The sequence below is a fragment of the Octopus bimaculoides genome, chromosome 27 (assembly GCF_001194135.2).
Source record: "Octopus bimaculoides isolate UCB-OBI-ISO-001 chromosome 27, ASM119413v2, whole genome shotgun sequence".
NCBI lineage: Eukaryota > Metazoa > Mollusca > Cephalopoda > Octopoda > Octopodidae > Octopus > Octopus bimaculoides.
Genome location: NC_069007.1, coordinates 10728032 through 10745346, shown reverse-complemented (window position 1 = coordinate 10745346; position 17315 = coordinate 10728032). Strand labels below are relative to the sequence as shown.

General features: G+C 38.8%; 1 protein-coding gene across 1 annotated transcript; it reads left to right on the top strand.

The window, feature by feature from the left end:
- The first annotated feature begins 339 nt into the window (after window positions 1–339).
- Window positions 340–16637, top strand: LOC106880054 (ORM1-like protein 2). Its single transcript, XM_014929856.2, has 4 exons — window positions 340–452; window positions 10024–10221; window positions 11195–11346; window positions 15701–16637. The coding sequence occupies exons 2-4, from the start codon at window positions 10048–10050 to the stop codon at window positions 15834–15836; spliced, it is 462 nt and encodes a 153-aa protein (XP_014785342.1). The 5' UTR covers window positions 340–452; window positions 10024–10047; the 3' UTR covers window positions 15837–16637.
- Window positions 16638–17315: the final 678 nt, after the last annotated feature.

Genomic DNA, 17315 nt, shown 5'->3' with positions numbered 1-17315 from the left:
AAAGGGAGTCTTGTCATTTATTCTATTAACCAAGATTCTCCTTTCTACTTATTCCATGACGCACTTTTCTCCTACTTTCTATCAAGCTAATTCCTCCTCCTCATTTCTGGGGCAGAGGTACTTTTTCTACACAACACACTTTCCTCTCTTCGTTCTTGTCTATTAATCACTGCCTTCTCCTCTCCCTCTCTATTTGTCTTTCTTCTGTTTCTCTTTTCCTCCCCCTTATTCTCTTCTCTCTGTCGTCCCAATATCTTCTCGCCAACTACCTTCTTCTCTTTTTCTCTCTCTCCCTCTGTAACTACTTCCTATCGTTCGCTCTCTCTCTCTCTCTCTCTCTCCCTCCCACTTCCGTCACTCCACGTTTTCAATCGGAAAAAGGAAGTAACGATCGGCGCATGCTCATACTCATCTGTCCAACTTGTTAATTAAACAATTATCAACAATTTCAGGTGAGTCAACTCTTTGGGACATTTTAACTAATTATAATTATAATAATATCAATTATATCGAGGGACAGTTAAATTAGTTAATGGCAATATTTGCTGTAATAATTATTTTTTTAAATGTAGACTTCGTTAATGTATTTTTACTCCAGTTTCGTGTTTTTCTTTGATTTCAGCTGTGATGTTTGCAGCAGCAAACACAGATGCCTGTATGTTTGTGTATATATATATATATATATATATATATATATATATATATATATATATATATATATATATATGCATACATAGACACATGTGTATTTACTGTATATGTCTGCATATATATACACACAGAGTCATACAACGTACACACTGCTGTGTGTATGACTATATATATATATAGATATATAGATAGGTAGATATCAATATTTCTGTATACTGATGTGTTTATGGCTTTATGTAACAAATCTACATGTGGATATATATATATATATATATATATATATATACATACACATACACACACATGAACGCATATGCCATACACATACGTATTGATACGTGTATAATTATATTAAATATATACATGTGTATGAGTACATACAGCTGTGTGTTTATGTATGTTCTGGAGGAAGAAGCATTGTTCATGACCTTTGTATACAGGTGTGTGTGTGTATATATATAATGTACTGGAGTAGTATATGTTGGTTATGGCCGGACAGAAAGTTATCATTGGTTTCATGTCTACTATTACATTTAGCTAAATAGGCAACTCTGGATTACTGCCCGATTTTTATATATATATGCGCGCGTGAATAATAATGTACCTTGTCCGTCATTGGTGGGTGTTTTGTCTTTCTAAACAGTTAAGTACTCTGTATGTGAAGATGTGTTGTTGACATATGTTAGGATAATTTTTAAATTTTGATCCTCAAGCACCGACACGGCAGGGAAGATCTCTCGAATTACAAGTCGGTGTTTCTCATAGCACAATTAACACGTAGGTGGCCCAGCTGGAAATAACAACTAATTCTCCCCCCATTTTATTCCCTACTGTCTATTTTTCTCTTTAAAACTGAAAAAAAGAAGCAAAGTCACAATGGACAATGTAATCGAAGAGATACAAATTGAGGGCGTGGTCGCGGGTGGAGCTCCTCTAACCTAACGTTGCCGCTAAGCTAGAACTAAACAAAACTGGGTAGCGTTTGCATGTTCACTTGAACTTTAAGAAATAGCTGTTAAGTCTCCTTTAAATTCCACATTTTTTAAAGGACATATCAGACACCACCTCTGGATATATTGATAGAGGGGATGGTCACAACTGAAACGCCTTTGGTCATAGATTTGTTCGATCAGGGCTTAGATTAAACAATGATCAGGGAAAATTTTCGGAAAAATTGGCTTTACAAACCGGAGAAATAGAGATCACAACACAAAAAGAGCGTATATAGGCATGGCTGTGTGGTAAGAAGTTTGCTTCCCAGCCACATGGTTCCAGGTTCAGTCCCACTACATAACACCCTGGGCAGGTGTCTTCTACTATAGCCTTGGGCCGACGAAGGCCTTGTGGGTGGATTTGATAGATGGAAACTGAAAGAAGCCCGTCGTATATATATATATGTGTGTATGTTTGTGTTTGTCTCCCAGCACTACTTGACAACCGCTGTTGGTATGTTTACATCCCCTTAGCAATTTGGTAAAAGAGACTGATAGAATAAGTTCTAGTCTTTAAGACCTGTCATGAACAGCTGCAGTGGAGACTACAAAGCCATGGTCAGCGTGATGTCCTGCCACCTTAGGCTCAGTTCAGATGGCTCTGTGAAGTTGCTGGAGAGGGTTGCTGTTGAAAGGCCATATTCATGGCACTCTAGAAAAAGTGAGAAGTGTTTGTTGGAGAATTTCTGTGATTTCACTAGACCAAGTTTCTTGCCTTTGAATTACCCCAATTGTAATTCCATGGGTTACTATGTGTGGAGTGAGGCTGAGAAAGAAACCGGCCACTCTGCCTGTAACACTAAGGCCGAGCTGATGGTCAAGATCTAGAAGGTATCTGAAGATGTTCTCAGGGACATAGTGAAGAATACCGGTGCCAGGCTCCGGAGCCATCTTGATGCCATGGTGGAAGCTGAAGGCAGCTACCCTGAGTAAACTGTTATCTCCTAGTCATAACCTAGTTCAGTGGTTCCCAAACTTTTTCAGGCTGCTGCCCCCCCTTGACATCCTGGCCACATCCCTAGCACCCTCACCATCACAAACATAGACCCCTTTCTGAAGCAAATTCAAAGCAATTGTATTTCACAAATAAAACTTAACCTAATGAACCCATTATTTTGTTGTTTTTACATGAATTATCACCCCACTTTTCTTCAACACCCTCTGCACCCAAGGGGGCAATACCGCAAGTAGAATATACTTACGCATAGAAAGAAGGAAAGAAATAAGTTGCTTCTTTTGCTGCTATTTCTAGCAGTCCGAATGACCACATGGATGTTTGAGTCTATGTTATGTATTATTGTTATTAACCTTCCAACCTAATCAAACAAGTGTAGTCATGACATGGCTTGTGTATGATTTAGAAAGCATACTTGTAGTTGAACTAATTAAATCTAAAGTAGTGTGGAGGTGCATGGCTTAGTGGTCAGGGTGTTGGACGCATGGTCATAAAATTGTGGTTCCAGTTTCAGGACTGGGCGACGCATTGTGTTCTTGAACAAGACACTTCATTTCATGTTGTTCCAGTCCACTCAGCTGGCAAAAATTAGTAACCCTGCAAGGGATCGGTGTTCCGGTCAGGGAGGAATGTTACGATCTCGGTCACTCAGTCACTATGGAAACTGAGTAACCGGCCCTATACTTCCTCGAACTTAGATGATTTTTGCTGCTGTTTCTAGCAGTCCGAATGACCACATAGATGTTCCTAGACTGGGCAGTGAATGCATTCTTGAGCAAGACACTTTATTTCACGTTGCTCCAGTCCACTCAGCTGGCAAAAAAGAGTAACCCTGCAACTGACCAGTGTTTCGTTCTAGGGAATTTATATGCCATGGAAACCAGAAAACTGGCCCTTATGAGTCAGCATGATTCAAGAAGGTAACCTTTGCCTTTCCTTTACTAAAGTAGTAATAGAAATATATAGCGTCTTAAGTTCGTTTAGTGAGGTCAAAGACGATCTGGGTCAAATTATCCTCACGTTTTTCTGAGTATTGATAAAACAAATAATATTAATTATTAAAATAATATTACAGATTGGCAAGATTAAATCGATGCCCCCCCCCCCACTGCCAGCTCACCCTAAATATGTGTCCTTGTACTATTAATGTTAAAAATCAATATTAGTGTGGAGGTGAGGGTGGTGGAGCCTTAGGAGAATCATTAGTATCAGCTAAAATATCATGTATTCACTTCAGCTCTTCTCCATCCTTTCAGGGCCGATGAAATGTGGGGTTTATTTAATCAACCCTTCCTCTCGGGTCCCTGGGATCTTGTCAACCTGTTGAGTCCATGACCAGCTCTGAGGATGGACGTTAGAAAATGATGATGCGTGTATGTATAGATAAGTGAAGGTAATAATCAAGGCTAGCTGAATTCAGTGTGTTTGTGTTATTGTCTTACTGCAATCACCTTGTCTTTTTTTACTTCAGCAGTGGTGGTATCCCAGCAGCCTGCAGGCTAGCACAAGTTAAAGAATGTTGTGTGTATGTAAATAGATAGATGGATTGATAAACAGACAGACATACATAAATGGTAGCATAACTATGTGGTTAAGAAATTAGCTTCTTAACCACTGGGTTTAGGGTTCATTACTGTGCAGTATCTTGGGCAAGTGTTTCCTACTATAGACCCCCACAACCAAAGCATTGATTGGGGATTTGGTAGATGGAAGCTGAAAGAAGTCTCTTGTATGTACGTGTGTGTGTGTTTACATTTGTGCTTCTTCAAGACAAGTTCACCGACAAGCAGTAATGTTGATCTTTCCACCATCAGCAAATCATTTGCTGGTTTTGTGTCCTTTGAAGATATGTGCAATAAGAGAATTCTTGAAAAACTGGTAATTGTTAGTGACTGAAGGGTGTTCGAATGTAAAACAGTGCCTCTATTCTCCTAACCCATGGGAACATGGAAGAACATGTAAAAATGAATAAATGAACTGACATAACACTGACTGTGTGTGCCTCCACAAAGATGTTGAATATAGAGACATGACATTTATAGCTGTTACAAAGTGTTGGTTAAGCTCTAGATTTAGTTTGTAATAGAAAATAGCATTGAAACAAAATACTGCTTGCAGAGCTAGCAGGCTTCACATGTGGCAGATGCACTGGAATAAAACATACTGAGAGCTCACCAGAAATGGATTCTCTTGTCCATATATGGATTACTAAAAATGGTCACTAGCTTTTGTTAACTAGATCTGTTTAGCAGGTGGGGTTGTTGCTCTGAAAGTATAGTAGCCAGGGTAATAACTGGTTGAAAAATGTTCAGGGAGATTCTAATGCTGCTGGCAACGATGGTCTTTTCTCTTAAAGGGTAGATCGTATGATCCTTTTTTTAGAACAGTGATGCTGCAGGCTAATGAGATATGGTCCTTGTGTGATGAGGATACTGGAAAGGAATGAAGCTAGCCTGCTCTGTTGGATGTGTAAGTGTAGATTAACAACAAAGTACAAATGAGTTGAGGAAAAAGAATTGGGTATGAGAGGAATCAGATGTGTGCAAGAAAAAAGACTGCACTGGTTTGGGTATGTGTATATGGATGAGGACAGCTGTATAAAGAAGTGCCAATAGATGTGGCAGATGGAGACCCTGGAAGTGGTGAAGGCTGATCTCAGGAATTTGAACCTCACAGAAGAGATGACAAAGGACCAGGATGACTGGGCGTATATAGTTCTTGAGAAGACCTGCCCACCTTGGTGAAACTGAAGTTCTGGAACTTATGCACTCCCCTGCTCAGTTTCCTCCTCATGACATTTCCACCAGCCATCATTTCTCTAATTACAGTATTCTGCTGTTGTAATTAAATGTGAGCAGAACTGCATACTTCACTGGTTTCTTCCTGGTACCATTATCCTTTTCATTACCAACAACTATTTCATTTGTTCTTCGTCTTTCATTCTTAATACTGTCCTCTCCACCTACTTTCTACATTGAATACTCTCACTCACTCACTCTCTGTTACCCTTTTTCCTATCTGCTCTACCATTATTACTATTCTGCTGCACTTCACCTCTCCTTTTCTGGCTCTGTCTGTTTATTTCTTACTCTCTCTCTCACCTCATATATATCATTTGGTCAACCTTTATCCATTATACCCCACCTCAACCCTACTCAGTTTCTACAGTTATCTCCTCCTTCATCCTTCAGCATCTGTTCTTCATTATATTCACCTGCCTATCCATCTTCCATCTCTAACCATATCTCCACTCTCTTGTACATTCCTACAACCTCTACCTGCTTGCACTGTGTTCCCTGAGGAGTGGGAAAGGAAGGTGGTGGTGTACTCATTCTGTACCAGTGCGAATAACAAGGCTATTGTCGAAAACTTAAAACTCCCACTGTACACAATCCTGAGGGTGAGAAAGGAGTGAAAGGACAGTAACTTTGAGGTTGACACTGTGGTTGCTTGGAAAACGAATAATCACTGTAAACAAAAGGTGAGAAATGCTAATTTCATCTAGAAATTCAAGCAGTTTATTGAGTATGTGAGATTGCCTGAAGACCTTTGTCATAAGTCTTACAAGATGCACTCAGGACAACTGCTCACTTAAAAGTCCAAGAAAAACTGTGTGAAAAGGGCCAAGACACTGTTGAACAAGTAGAAGCATCCCTTCGTATCAAACATGTGGGTTTTCTCAGATGAAAAAACTTTTACCAGAACAAGGCACCCAGCAAGCAGAAGAGCAGTTAGCCCACATAATGTTCCCAAGATTACGAGTTCAATTCAGTGTATTATGTCCTTGTGCTTTGTACATGTCATGTTGCCCCAGTCTACATGGCAACCACTGAGGCTGATGCTGTGCCCCCCCCCTGCCCCACCTCCAATTACTACGTCCTGGATGTCATTAGTGGTAGGGTTGAGAAGGTATCTGTATCTGTCCTTCATTACAGTAGAACCTTAAACAATTAGTAAAACCATGGGACATGCTACCAGGTCATACAAGTAACAGCTATAGTTTATTTTTTTAGTTTATGTATATAACTTTTTACTGAGTTAATCAAGTAGCCACAATATTGGCTCTGGGGGACCTCTTTAATACCAGGGGCAAATTGCAAGTGTGTAACAAAGAATAAAGGGCTTTTGCTAAGAATTTTTTAAAATCTTTAATAAATTCATAGGTATGTAATATGTATGAAATTACTGTTTTAGTCATAGGGATTTTTTAAAAATAAAGGTTAAGGGTTCCTCTCCTATGTACTGAGCAGTCACTTCATCTACTAGAAATAATAGCTCAATTGCCTTCAAATACACCCAAAATATGTTGCACCAATTCCATCTTTTGTTTACAGTATTGAGAATTATAATATCCAGTGTCTCTAAGTGTGAATGATGGTAGGATGTGATTTGAGTGAGATTTGGATGCTTTTTCTAGCAGGTAGTGTGATCTAGATGAGGCAGTTGGTATCTGGAGACTTGGCTCGAATGGTAGCATACAGGACAAAATACTTTTCAAAAATTATTATATGTTCCTTTTACTTTCTGTGTTCAAACCACTCGGCTGTGGTCTCCTAACTCCCCAGACTGCAGTTATCTGGATATATTTTTACCGGGGTACGATCGAGAGAGTCAGCAACAAGACTCCCTGCAACACCAAGGAAGTGCTGAAGTAGCACATCTGCCAGGAAGCATTCCAAGATGAGTCAGCTGCGACCATGAAACATCTCTGTTCCTGATTCCACTGTTGCCTCAAGGATGTTATTAAAGTTGGTAGGGGTTATATTGAATGATTATGTAGTATACAGATCCAGCAACTTTGTGTATCTTGAATTTTCAATATTTCTTAAAAGATAAAGGTTTTATACATTTTTATTCCTGAACTCTGACAGCCATGCTATACCAGCGTCATCTTACTGGCACTTGTGCCGGTGGCACATTAGAAAACATTCGAACAAGGTCGTTGCCAGTGCCGCTGGCCTGGCTCCTGTGCAGGTGGCACGTAAAAAACCATTTGAGTGTGGCCGTTGCCAGTACCGCCTGACTGGCCCTTGTGCCGATGGCACATAAAAGCACCCACTACACTCTAGGAATGGTTGGGGTTAGAAAAAGCATCCAGCTGTAGAAACTCTGCCAGATCAGATTGGAGCCTGGTGCAGCCATCCAGCTCGCCAATCCTCAGTCAAATCATCCAACCCATGCTAGCTTGGAAAGCAGACTTTAAACGATGATGATGATGACTGTATGTCTTGATTTTTATCTTTCTTATATCAATCAAAGGACTTCCAGTTATATACAAGGGTCATCAATTTAATCGATTGTACCACCATCCCTTTATCTTACAGATATGTGTGTTTGAGCCAGTGTGATACATCATTAACGAGTTTATAAGGGAACATTTACACTGTCACTTGATCTGCTAGAAATAGCAGCATATTTTCCTCATCTCACAGCCCTACTATTTTGAAATAGGAAGGACAATACTGTAACCTGGTTAAGTATGCATCACAGATAAGTACATGCAAAACCTTCAAGAATCTCAGGTTTAAATTTATCAACGATTTATTCTCCAGCAACATTGGACATCTAAACAGGTAATAAATGGCTCAAGGTATGTGATATCAGAAACCTGACAGAAAAGATAATAAATGTGATCTAAAACTGTGTGCATACATGAGCCTTTCTGTGATTAGCTGCACGCATACATTCATGCAACTGATTTGCTACTGCTGTTGCAACGTACCGGCTAAGTACACACATGTGGTTAGGTTCAAGTTGCGTACTTAAGAGGGAGGTTGTTGTAATGTAGTTTTGAATACATTATCTGGATTTCGTGGTCAGATATCTGCTTCAAGAGGTATAGTGTGTATTTTAACAATATTGTTATCGTAATATAGGCGTAGGAGTGGCTGTGTGGTAAGTAGCATGCTTACGATCCACATGGTTCTGGGTTCAGTCTCACTGCGTGGCACCTTGGGCAAGTGTCTTCTACTATAGCCTCGGGCTGATCAAAGCCTTGTGAGTGGATTTGGTAGACGGAAACTGAAAGAAGCCCGTCGCATATATATATATATATATATATATATATGTGTGTGTGTGTGTGTGTGTATGTGTCTGTGTTTGTCCCCCCAACATCGCTTGACAACCGATGCTGGTGTGTTTACGTCCCTGTAACTTAGCGGCTCGGCAAAAGAGACCGATAGAATAAGTACTAGGCTTACAAAGAATAAGTCCTGGGATCGATTAGCTCAACTAAAAAGGTGGTGCTCCAGCATGACCACAGTCAAATGACTGAAACAAGTAAAAGAATAAAGAGTATAATCATGATTACATAAAATTTTAGCTGGGCATAATATGAAGGAGAGATGTCAGCAAGTGACTATATACAACAGCAGCTCAAAAACTGAATAGATGGACCTTTCAGAAGCTTAGGGTCCATGGGAAAATTTGTGTGGCTTGTAGTGTGCAAGAGTAGTCTACCTAAAGGCAAATCTTCCCACAAACCTGGAAACTGTTTCCCCAACTCCCTACTTACTCTTTCCACCCAGTCCACTTTCCTGGGGCTGCTACAGTCAATCTAGGCACATTGAAAGGTTGATCTGGTGAGGTTGTAGAAATGCTAGAATGAGGGCATATAGATGTGTGTTGTGTGCAATATGTAAGATGTAGGTAAGCCTCAGACATACCTCACAGGCAAAGAACATAGGTAGAAAATCTTCTGGGAAGGTAATAGTGGTAGTATGTGTTAGAGAATGTATTTTTAGTAGAGAAATGAGTGGGTGAAGTAATTGAGGTAGTCAGAGTGTGTGACACGATGTTTAATCTTAGATTAGTCTTGGAAAATTAGACAGTGACTTTTATCTATTTCTATGCCTCTTACCTGAGACTGCTGGATGAACAAAAGGACAATTTTTATGATGTTGCTTCCATATCCAATTAGTGAAATTAAAATTATATTAAATTAAATTTATATATGTGTATGAATGTATATATACATGCACAATGTACATACCGCTATTCAATAAACTTGTTTCTTACTGTTTGTATTGAGGCCTGAGTATTTGGTGTTAATTGTGCCACACTAAACATGAAAAATGAAGAACATACAACAAAAGGCATCTAGTCATTACAAATGTCCTCAACATAGCAAAGACTGCATCACAGAAATGGTTCTTCATCTTCAGAGCCAGTTCTTTAAAAGCCTTAAGCACAATCACTTCCTCTGGGCCAAACCATTTGTAAAAAAAATATTGTGCATTAATTTCACTAGTCCTTTCTTTAGCTGCAATACTGCATGTGTGGGAAATTTTTTGTTTTAGGGTGTTTCAGGTTTTTACTGTTAGATTATGGAAAAGGTAGACTATAAAGGAGAGATGTCAAATGTGTCGATGACGAATTCCAAATAACTTATTAATCAATGTTTTTTTTTTTTGTTTCTTTATGTAGTGACCATCTGTAGTTTCATCGAAGATGAATGTGGGCACAGCCCATAGTGATGGGAACCCAACCCATTTCTACCTGAACAGTAAAGGAATATGGCTCACTTATATAATTATGATCTCTCTGGTCCACTTCATGCTGTTAAGTGTTCCTTTTTTCTCAGTGCCCATAGCCTGGACACTCACCAATGTCGTCCATGATGTCGTAAGTACTCACATTCATCTACTTAGCTTGTTTTCTCTGCTCTTTCATCTCAACTTCTCTGTCTCACATTTCTTCTCTCTCTCTTTTCTCATCTTTTTCTCCCCCTCTTTTATTTCAATATTCCTTTGTCCATCCTCTGTTGTTACTTTCATTGTTTTGATTAAAATTTCAATGGGAAGGAGACCCCATTTCTATTGCTGATTAAATTTCACTTTGATATTGGTGAGATAATAACGAGGTCCTTTAATTTGGATTGGGCAATGACTCTACCAGTTGTTCAAGCAACGCAGTAGCACTCCATCGGTTACGACGATGAGGGTCCTAGCTGATACAATCGATGAAACAGCTTACTCATGAAATTAACATTTAAGTGGCTGAGCACTCCATAGACACATGTACCCTTAACGTAGTTCACAGGGAGATTCAGCATGACACAGTGTGTGACAAGGCTGGCCCTTTAAAATACAGGTGCTACTCATTTTTGCCAGCTGAGCGAACTGGAGCAATGTAAAATAAAGTGTCTTGCTCAAGGACACAACATGTCACCGGGAATTGAACTCACGACCTTACAATCGTGAGCCGAATACTCTAACCACTCAGCCACGTGCCTTCACACTACTACTACTACAACATGCTCGTTACAGAGAGAGTGACTATTCACCTGTGCACTTAATGTAATCCTGAACTACAGGTACAGTTTATTCATCAAGTTTCTATTTTACTCACACAACTTGAGACAACCTGAAACTATTCTAGAAACCATTTACCTTCTGAAGTTGCCATGCAGTATAGTTGAACTCCGGACAGGGTCTCATAATTGCAATGCACATTTCATAACCATTCAGCCCATACCTGTGCTCCCTCAGTAGAAACAGTGTGTTGTTAAGCCTGCAGGTGGTCCCATGATGTGAAGGGTTTTGTGAGAAATAAATGTAACAATCATAAAAATGTGTCTTCCAATATATCTTTACAGCTGATGTTTATGATATTACATGTGACCAAAGGTACTCCATGGGAACCTGCTGACCAAGGTAAGGCCCGAATGCAAACACAATGGGAGCAAATCGACTATGGTCAACAGTTCACTGCTACGAAAAAGTTTCTAACCACTGTCCCTATTCTTTTGTGAGTGTTTGTTACCTTTTTTTGTTTTTGGTTCAAACTAATTTGTAAGAATTTGCTATTACATGTTTCTTGTTTAGGCACAAGGCCAGCTTCTTTGACGAGGGGGGTTAGTTAATGCCTTCAACTACAGTATTTGTTTGGCCCTTTATCTTATCAGCAATGGAGACATGAGAAGCAAAGTTGACTTTGGTAGGATTTGAACTCAGGATGTAAAGAAGCAGAAGAAATACTGTAAGGCATTTTGTCCGACACTAATGATTCTGTACATTATTTACATTGGACAGATATATGTCCTCATCTTGTTTGTTGTTACCACAACATTTCGGCTGATTTACTCTCCAGCCTTCATCAGGTGTCCTGGTAGAATTTTAAACTCAATCTTGGGTTTTTATTCCTAAGGTATTTTTTGGTGATATTATTATTATTTATTCAAGGCACTGCCTGGAATTGAACTGCCATATAGCGTAATGGTTAAGAGTGCGGGCTACTAACCCCAAGATTCCAAGTTCAATTTCAGGCAGTGCCTTGAATAAATATCACCACCACCAAAAAATACCTTAGGAATGAGAACCCAAGGTTGGGTTCAAAATTCTACCAGGACACCTGATGAAGGCTGGAGAGTAAATCAGCCAAAATGTGGTAACAACAAACAAGATGGGGACACATATCTGTCCAATGTAAATAATGTACAGAATTCCTCATCTCTAAAATAGAGAACAGTATTGACTAATGATTCCGCCAGTTGTGAAGCTAGTGGTACCTGTCTGTATATTTCAAATAGCTACAGGAAACAGTTGTTTCTCTTTCAATATGCAATCTCAGATGAAGTCCTTGCTGAACAAATACAGTTCTAAAAATTGTATAGATGGATGTGCATAGATTCATTTGTTTGTTTTTGCTTCTGTTTTACCATGTAAGCATGGGTTCGGTGATTAGATATTATTGAGACATTGCTCTTACTGTTGGATGGCCCTTCTTGCCACCCCCACCTACTTACATAAGCGAGTTTTCATTCCATTCATCTTTGAAAATACAGAGCCACCAGATAGTTTGTTGACTGGAAAATGTTATCAAATAGGCGCAGGCGTGGCAAGTAGCTTGCTTACAAACCACATGGCTCCGGGTTCAGTCCCACTGCGTGGCACCTTGGGCAAGTGTCTTCTGCTATAGCCTCGGGCTGACCAAGCCTTGTGAGTGGATTTGGTAGAGGGAAACTGGAAGAAGCCCGTCGTATATATGTATATATATATATATATATATATATGTGTGTGTGTGTCTGTTTGTCCCCCCAACATCGCTTGACAACTGATGCTGGTGTGTTTACGTCCCCGTAACTTAGCGGTTTGGTAAAAGAGACCGATAGAATAAGTACTAGGCTTCCAAAGAATAAGTCCTGGGGTCGATTTGCTCAACTAAAGGCGGTGCTCCAGCATGGCCACAGTCTGAAACAAGTAAAAGAGTAAAAAAAGAGTAAAATGTCACCATCCGAACCGCAATGATGTTTCAGATGAGTGCAGAAGATAAACATACCTTAATCCGCAAAAGATTATTGAAACAAGCACAGTAACATTTTTGCTATAACATTAACTTGTTTTGTGTTTATTTCAACAATATATGGCTTTTGTTACCATGTTATGTCTTCACTCTCTATTTATGCCACTGGCAGAATCGTTAGCATGCTGAATGAAATGTTTAGCGGTATTTCACTCCTTTGCTACATTCTGAGTTTAAATTCCGCTGAGGTTGACTCTATCTTCCATCCCTTCAGGGTCGACGAAATAAGTACCAGTTATGCACTGGGATCAATGTAATCGACTAGCCCCCTCCCCCCAAATTTCAGGTCTTGTGTGTATAAAAGAAAGAATGTTATACACTGCATTGTGTGAGCGTGAGAATTCAACATGAATTGGTCAGACTATCAGCCTGCTTGGTGAGTGAGACTGGAGGATGGGTGGACATTCTGCAAGAGGAAAAACATGACTTGTCAAAGGTAGACGAACTGAGGAAAGTCAAATAGCCATCCAATTACATATATTGTTATCATCATTATATATGCATATGTAGGTGCAGGCATGGTCTAGAGCAATAGTTGGAGATACTTACCCAAAGTGCCATGCAGTGGGGGTGAAATAGAAAGCACGTGGTTGTGAAGCAAACTTCTTGACCACATAATCATATAATCGTTTTTGTTTCAGTCATCGGACTGGATTATGCTGAGCACTACATTCATAATTTTGTAGTAAGATGATCATATCAACCCAATACTTATTTCAGTTTGGTACATACTGTATTTTAACGTGTATAAGGAACTGCTTTTTGTCAAAAGTTACGTTAAAAAAAATATGGGAGTTTATACATGGATAGTATTATAACCCCTTACAAAACCTTTATTCCAAATTTTAAGCCCCATAAATTAGGGGTTCCTTATACACGTTAAAATGCGGTACTTTATCTTTCTCTGTTTGCTCCCAGAATAAGAAGAAAGCAGAAAATTCAGAGTTATTATCCCTGCTGGCAATAAAAGGATTCTGTTTTAGGTTGAGATTAGATTCTATGTTGCATAAGCATTGAATGTAGATGTGTAAACGTCGGAGAGAAATGAAGCAGACGGGTTCTGCTGTTGGATGGTGTGCACAAGCGACTTAATACAGATGAACTGAGGGATAAACTGGGTATAAGAGGAATCAGATGTGGTATGTAAGAGAGATGATGTGGTGAAAGCAAATTTCAGGATGTTGAACTTCGTTGAAGAAAATAACCAAAGAATGCAAATGTTAGAACTTGACCAACCCGTGTAGGCATGGAAAGCAAAACCTATAATATACAAGATGGGTTTCTGCACAGTTTCCATTTACCTAATTCCACAATTTGTGATCAAAACAGTTCTCGCTGCAACCATCCTGTTCACTACAGATCTTAATTATAGGCTGTCGGAAGTAAAATGACATCAGCCACTAAGTTATGCCCCTTGACAGTTGTGTTCAAATCTTGCCAGTTAACTTTGTTTTATATTTCTGGTGGTGAGGTTGATAAAAATAAAGTACCAGTTAATATTGGGTTCAGTGTAATGGGCTAACCCTCTCGCCTCAAAGCTGCTGGCCTTGTGCTGAAATTAAAAATTGTTCTTTTCAACATAGGTAGAAACCTGAAATTTAGTGGAAAGGAAACAGTGAAATTATATCAAGCTCACCTCCACTCTTGACCAGTAATTATTTTTCGGTCTCAGAGCAATGGAAAACAAAGTTGCCCTTCCATCCTTTCAGAGATAATAAGATAGAGTACCAGCCAAGTCTTGGTTTTATAATTGTTCCCTTCCTTTAAATATTTGACTTTGTGCCTACATTAGAGATTGTTGTTATTTTTTATATCTAATATGTTTTCTGACCAAGTTGTTTGATATTTGATGTATTTTCACTGTCAATATTTTGTACTTCTGTCAGCATCCAGCTTGTAAGAGCTGAACCATCTCCAACCAGTGAAATTGAAGCATTCCATCAGCAGATGCTTTACAGACAAGGACCAGATATGTCAAGATCTGACTGAGTCATACTAATTCACATTTTCTACTCTCTGCCCTGCCATTTATACTAGAGCAGGAGAGTCTCTTGCACAATATCAAAGCAGATGAGTTCACTCTGTGGATGGTGGAATGCTGATCAAATCAACAGAAATGGCTTGAGTTATTAAAAAGAATCACTCTTACAGAGTTTGACACAAATGTCAAAGTATGAACAAAGAAAATTTGGCAAAGATAAAAGTGATTAAATACTTCCATTTTGTATAAGTTCTCTGTCTTTGCTAGCTACGTTACACTGGCAATTCTGTATCATTGAGAATTTGACATCTGTTGATGGCCCTACAAGAGGATGGTATAAACAAGTGCTCAGTGGATAAATTTTTGTGGCTATCTTCATCCCCAGCCATACATGTTGTGCATCCTGTCATCTCCAGAGCCACCATTGAAGGTGAAAGAATAGACTATAATGCCTGGTTGATGCAGACCTCTATTTCATCTTTATGCTGGTCTGTAACAGTGAAGGTAGCACCAAGGTTCTTGTATTGATCAAGCTCTTTCAGATTCTTCCATTGAGGATGGCAGAAACCCTTTCAGAAGATAAGCTACCAAAAAGATACCGTCTTTGTCTTGGCCATATGTTTTTTTTTTTTCTTTCTCCCCTTTTTGCTAAGGTATATGATTTTTCTCCTTCTACTAAAATGGTTTAAGTGGAGAATGATCAGTTTAATCAACTACCCATCCATTTCCCTGCTAAAATATTTTGGCCATGTTTCTTATGTTAGAAACTATTCCTGTTGTTGTAAGCTTCCATTAATTTCTTTCTCTTTCCATTTCTAGATTTTTCCTGGCCAGTTTTTATACAAAATACGACACTTACCATTTTCTTGTCAATGCATTTGTTCTTGCACTGAACCTTATTCCAAAATTACCCCAGTTCCATGGTGTACGGTTGTTTGGCATCAACAAGTACTGAAGAAGAAGAAGCAAAAAAAGAAGTGGGGAGGAATGAAAAAAAAAGAAAAAAAAAGCTGGTAGGGTGGAGCTAAACCAACTTCTTCCAGCTCGCACCACTCCACTCACTCACCCTAAACCTATTATTAACACCACCTCCAGATACTTAACAGTAACAAATAGATGAAGAGGTGTGCTTATTAAAAATGTGGATGATGGCATCTTATTGGTTGGGTGGGCAAAATGTATTTTTCTTTTTAAACTGTTTTTTCCCCTCTTCCTCCTCGCTACCACCAACAGGTTGTAAAGAACATTTTTTTTTTTTTTTTTTTTTTTGCATTCTGTCTTTCTTTCCACTATCACATTTTTTCCAGCTGTCTCATCCTGCACTGTCCTCTCCCACACCTTCTGTGCTAACTGATTCCTCTGGGAGTGGTGGGAAGGGAAAGAAAAGAATGAGGCTTTGGGGTGGGAGGGTGATTTTATATAAGTGATACGTGGTGTGGCAAATTTAGAAGGCACAGGTAGGACTTGCGTGTGCGCGCACACACTCATACACACTCACACACACACAAACACCCACACATCCATGTGTGTATTTTAAATCTTGTCTTACATGACAGTTGTTACCTAATCTATGTATATATGAATTTTCACCTAGTATTATTTGGTTGTGTGTGTGTGTGTGTGTGTATATATAGAGACACCCACACAGATGTATAACATAACATTTAATGTAAAAATAATGATAATCTACATACAAATATGTGTGTGCATGTGTATATGTACACACTCAAAATATAATAAAAAGTTTTAAAAATTATTTGTTTTTTTTCTATCTATCTCCATTTTAGTATCACAATTTCTTATTTTTTAAAATTTTCATCTGTATAATTGAAGTGGCATGCTGCATACAGTATCTCTCTCAAGTGAGAAAATGCTACTTCAGAACTCAATTTGAAACCAGGAGCTGTGTAGTTCACCACAGTCCTTCTTTGTCATAATTGCTCTTTTAATTTGATTTTTAAAAAAATAATGGATCTGTTCAGTTTGGCTCATAGACTTTTTTAATTAATTGTTTTTAACTAAACAGTTTGAAACTTCGTATACTGGTGTAATTTCTCATGCAGAACAGAGTTCACTTTGAACATTTTTGACAAAATTTCGTATTTTAGAAGTTATTTTGTGTTAAGGTTGTCGTATTTGGGCAATTTTAACCAATCAACGACATGTATTCAGTTGCAGAAAGCTACTACTGTTTGCAATAGTAATCGAAGAGGAACAACTTATGGGTCATATCTACTAAATATCACCATTCAGTTCTATTTTATTTTTTGTTTCCTGCCTGTGTTGCCTATTACGCACTTTTTTTTTGTTCTCACATCGGAGTAACCAGTAAACATCGAAGAATCAACACTGAGAAGGAAGAAATATTATTTACATATATTTATTTGTTTGCCCAACAGTGGTATTTAAGCCACAAGGCCAAATTTGAGGGAAA

Excerpts from the sequence above, each read along its gene's own strand:
- LOC106880054 (XM_014929856.2), top strand. The coding sequence starts at position 10,048 with ATGAATGTGGGCACAGCCCATAGTGATGGGAACCCAACCCATTTCTAC. Across the intron at positions 10,222-11,194 it reads CCAATGTCGTCCATGATGTC|CTGATGTTTATGATATTACA; the intron begins GTAAGTACTCAC and ends ATATCTTTACAG. Across the intron at positions 11,347-15,700 it reads ACCACTGTCCCTATTCTTTT|ATTTTTCCTGGCCAGTTTTT; the intron begins GTGAGTGTTTGT and ends TTCCATTTCTAG.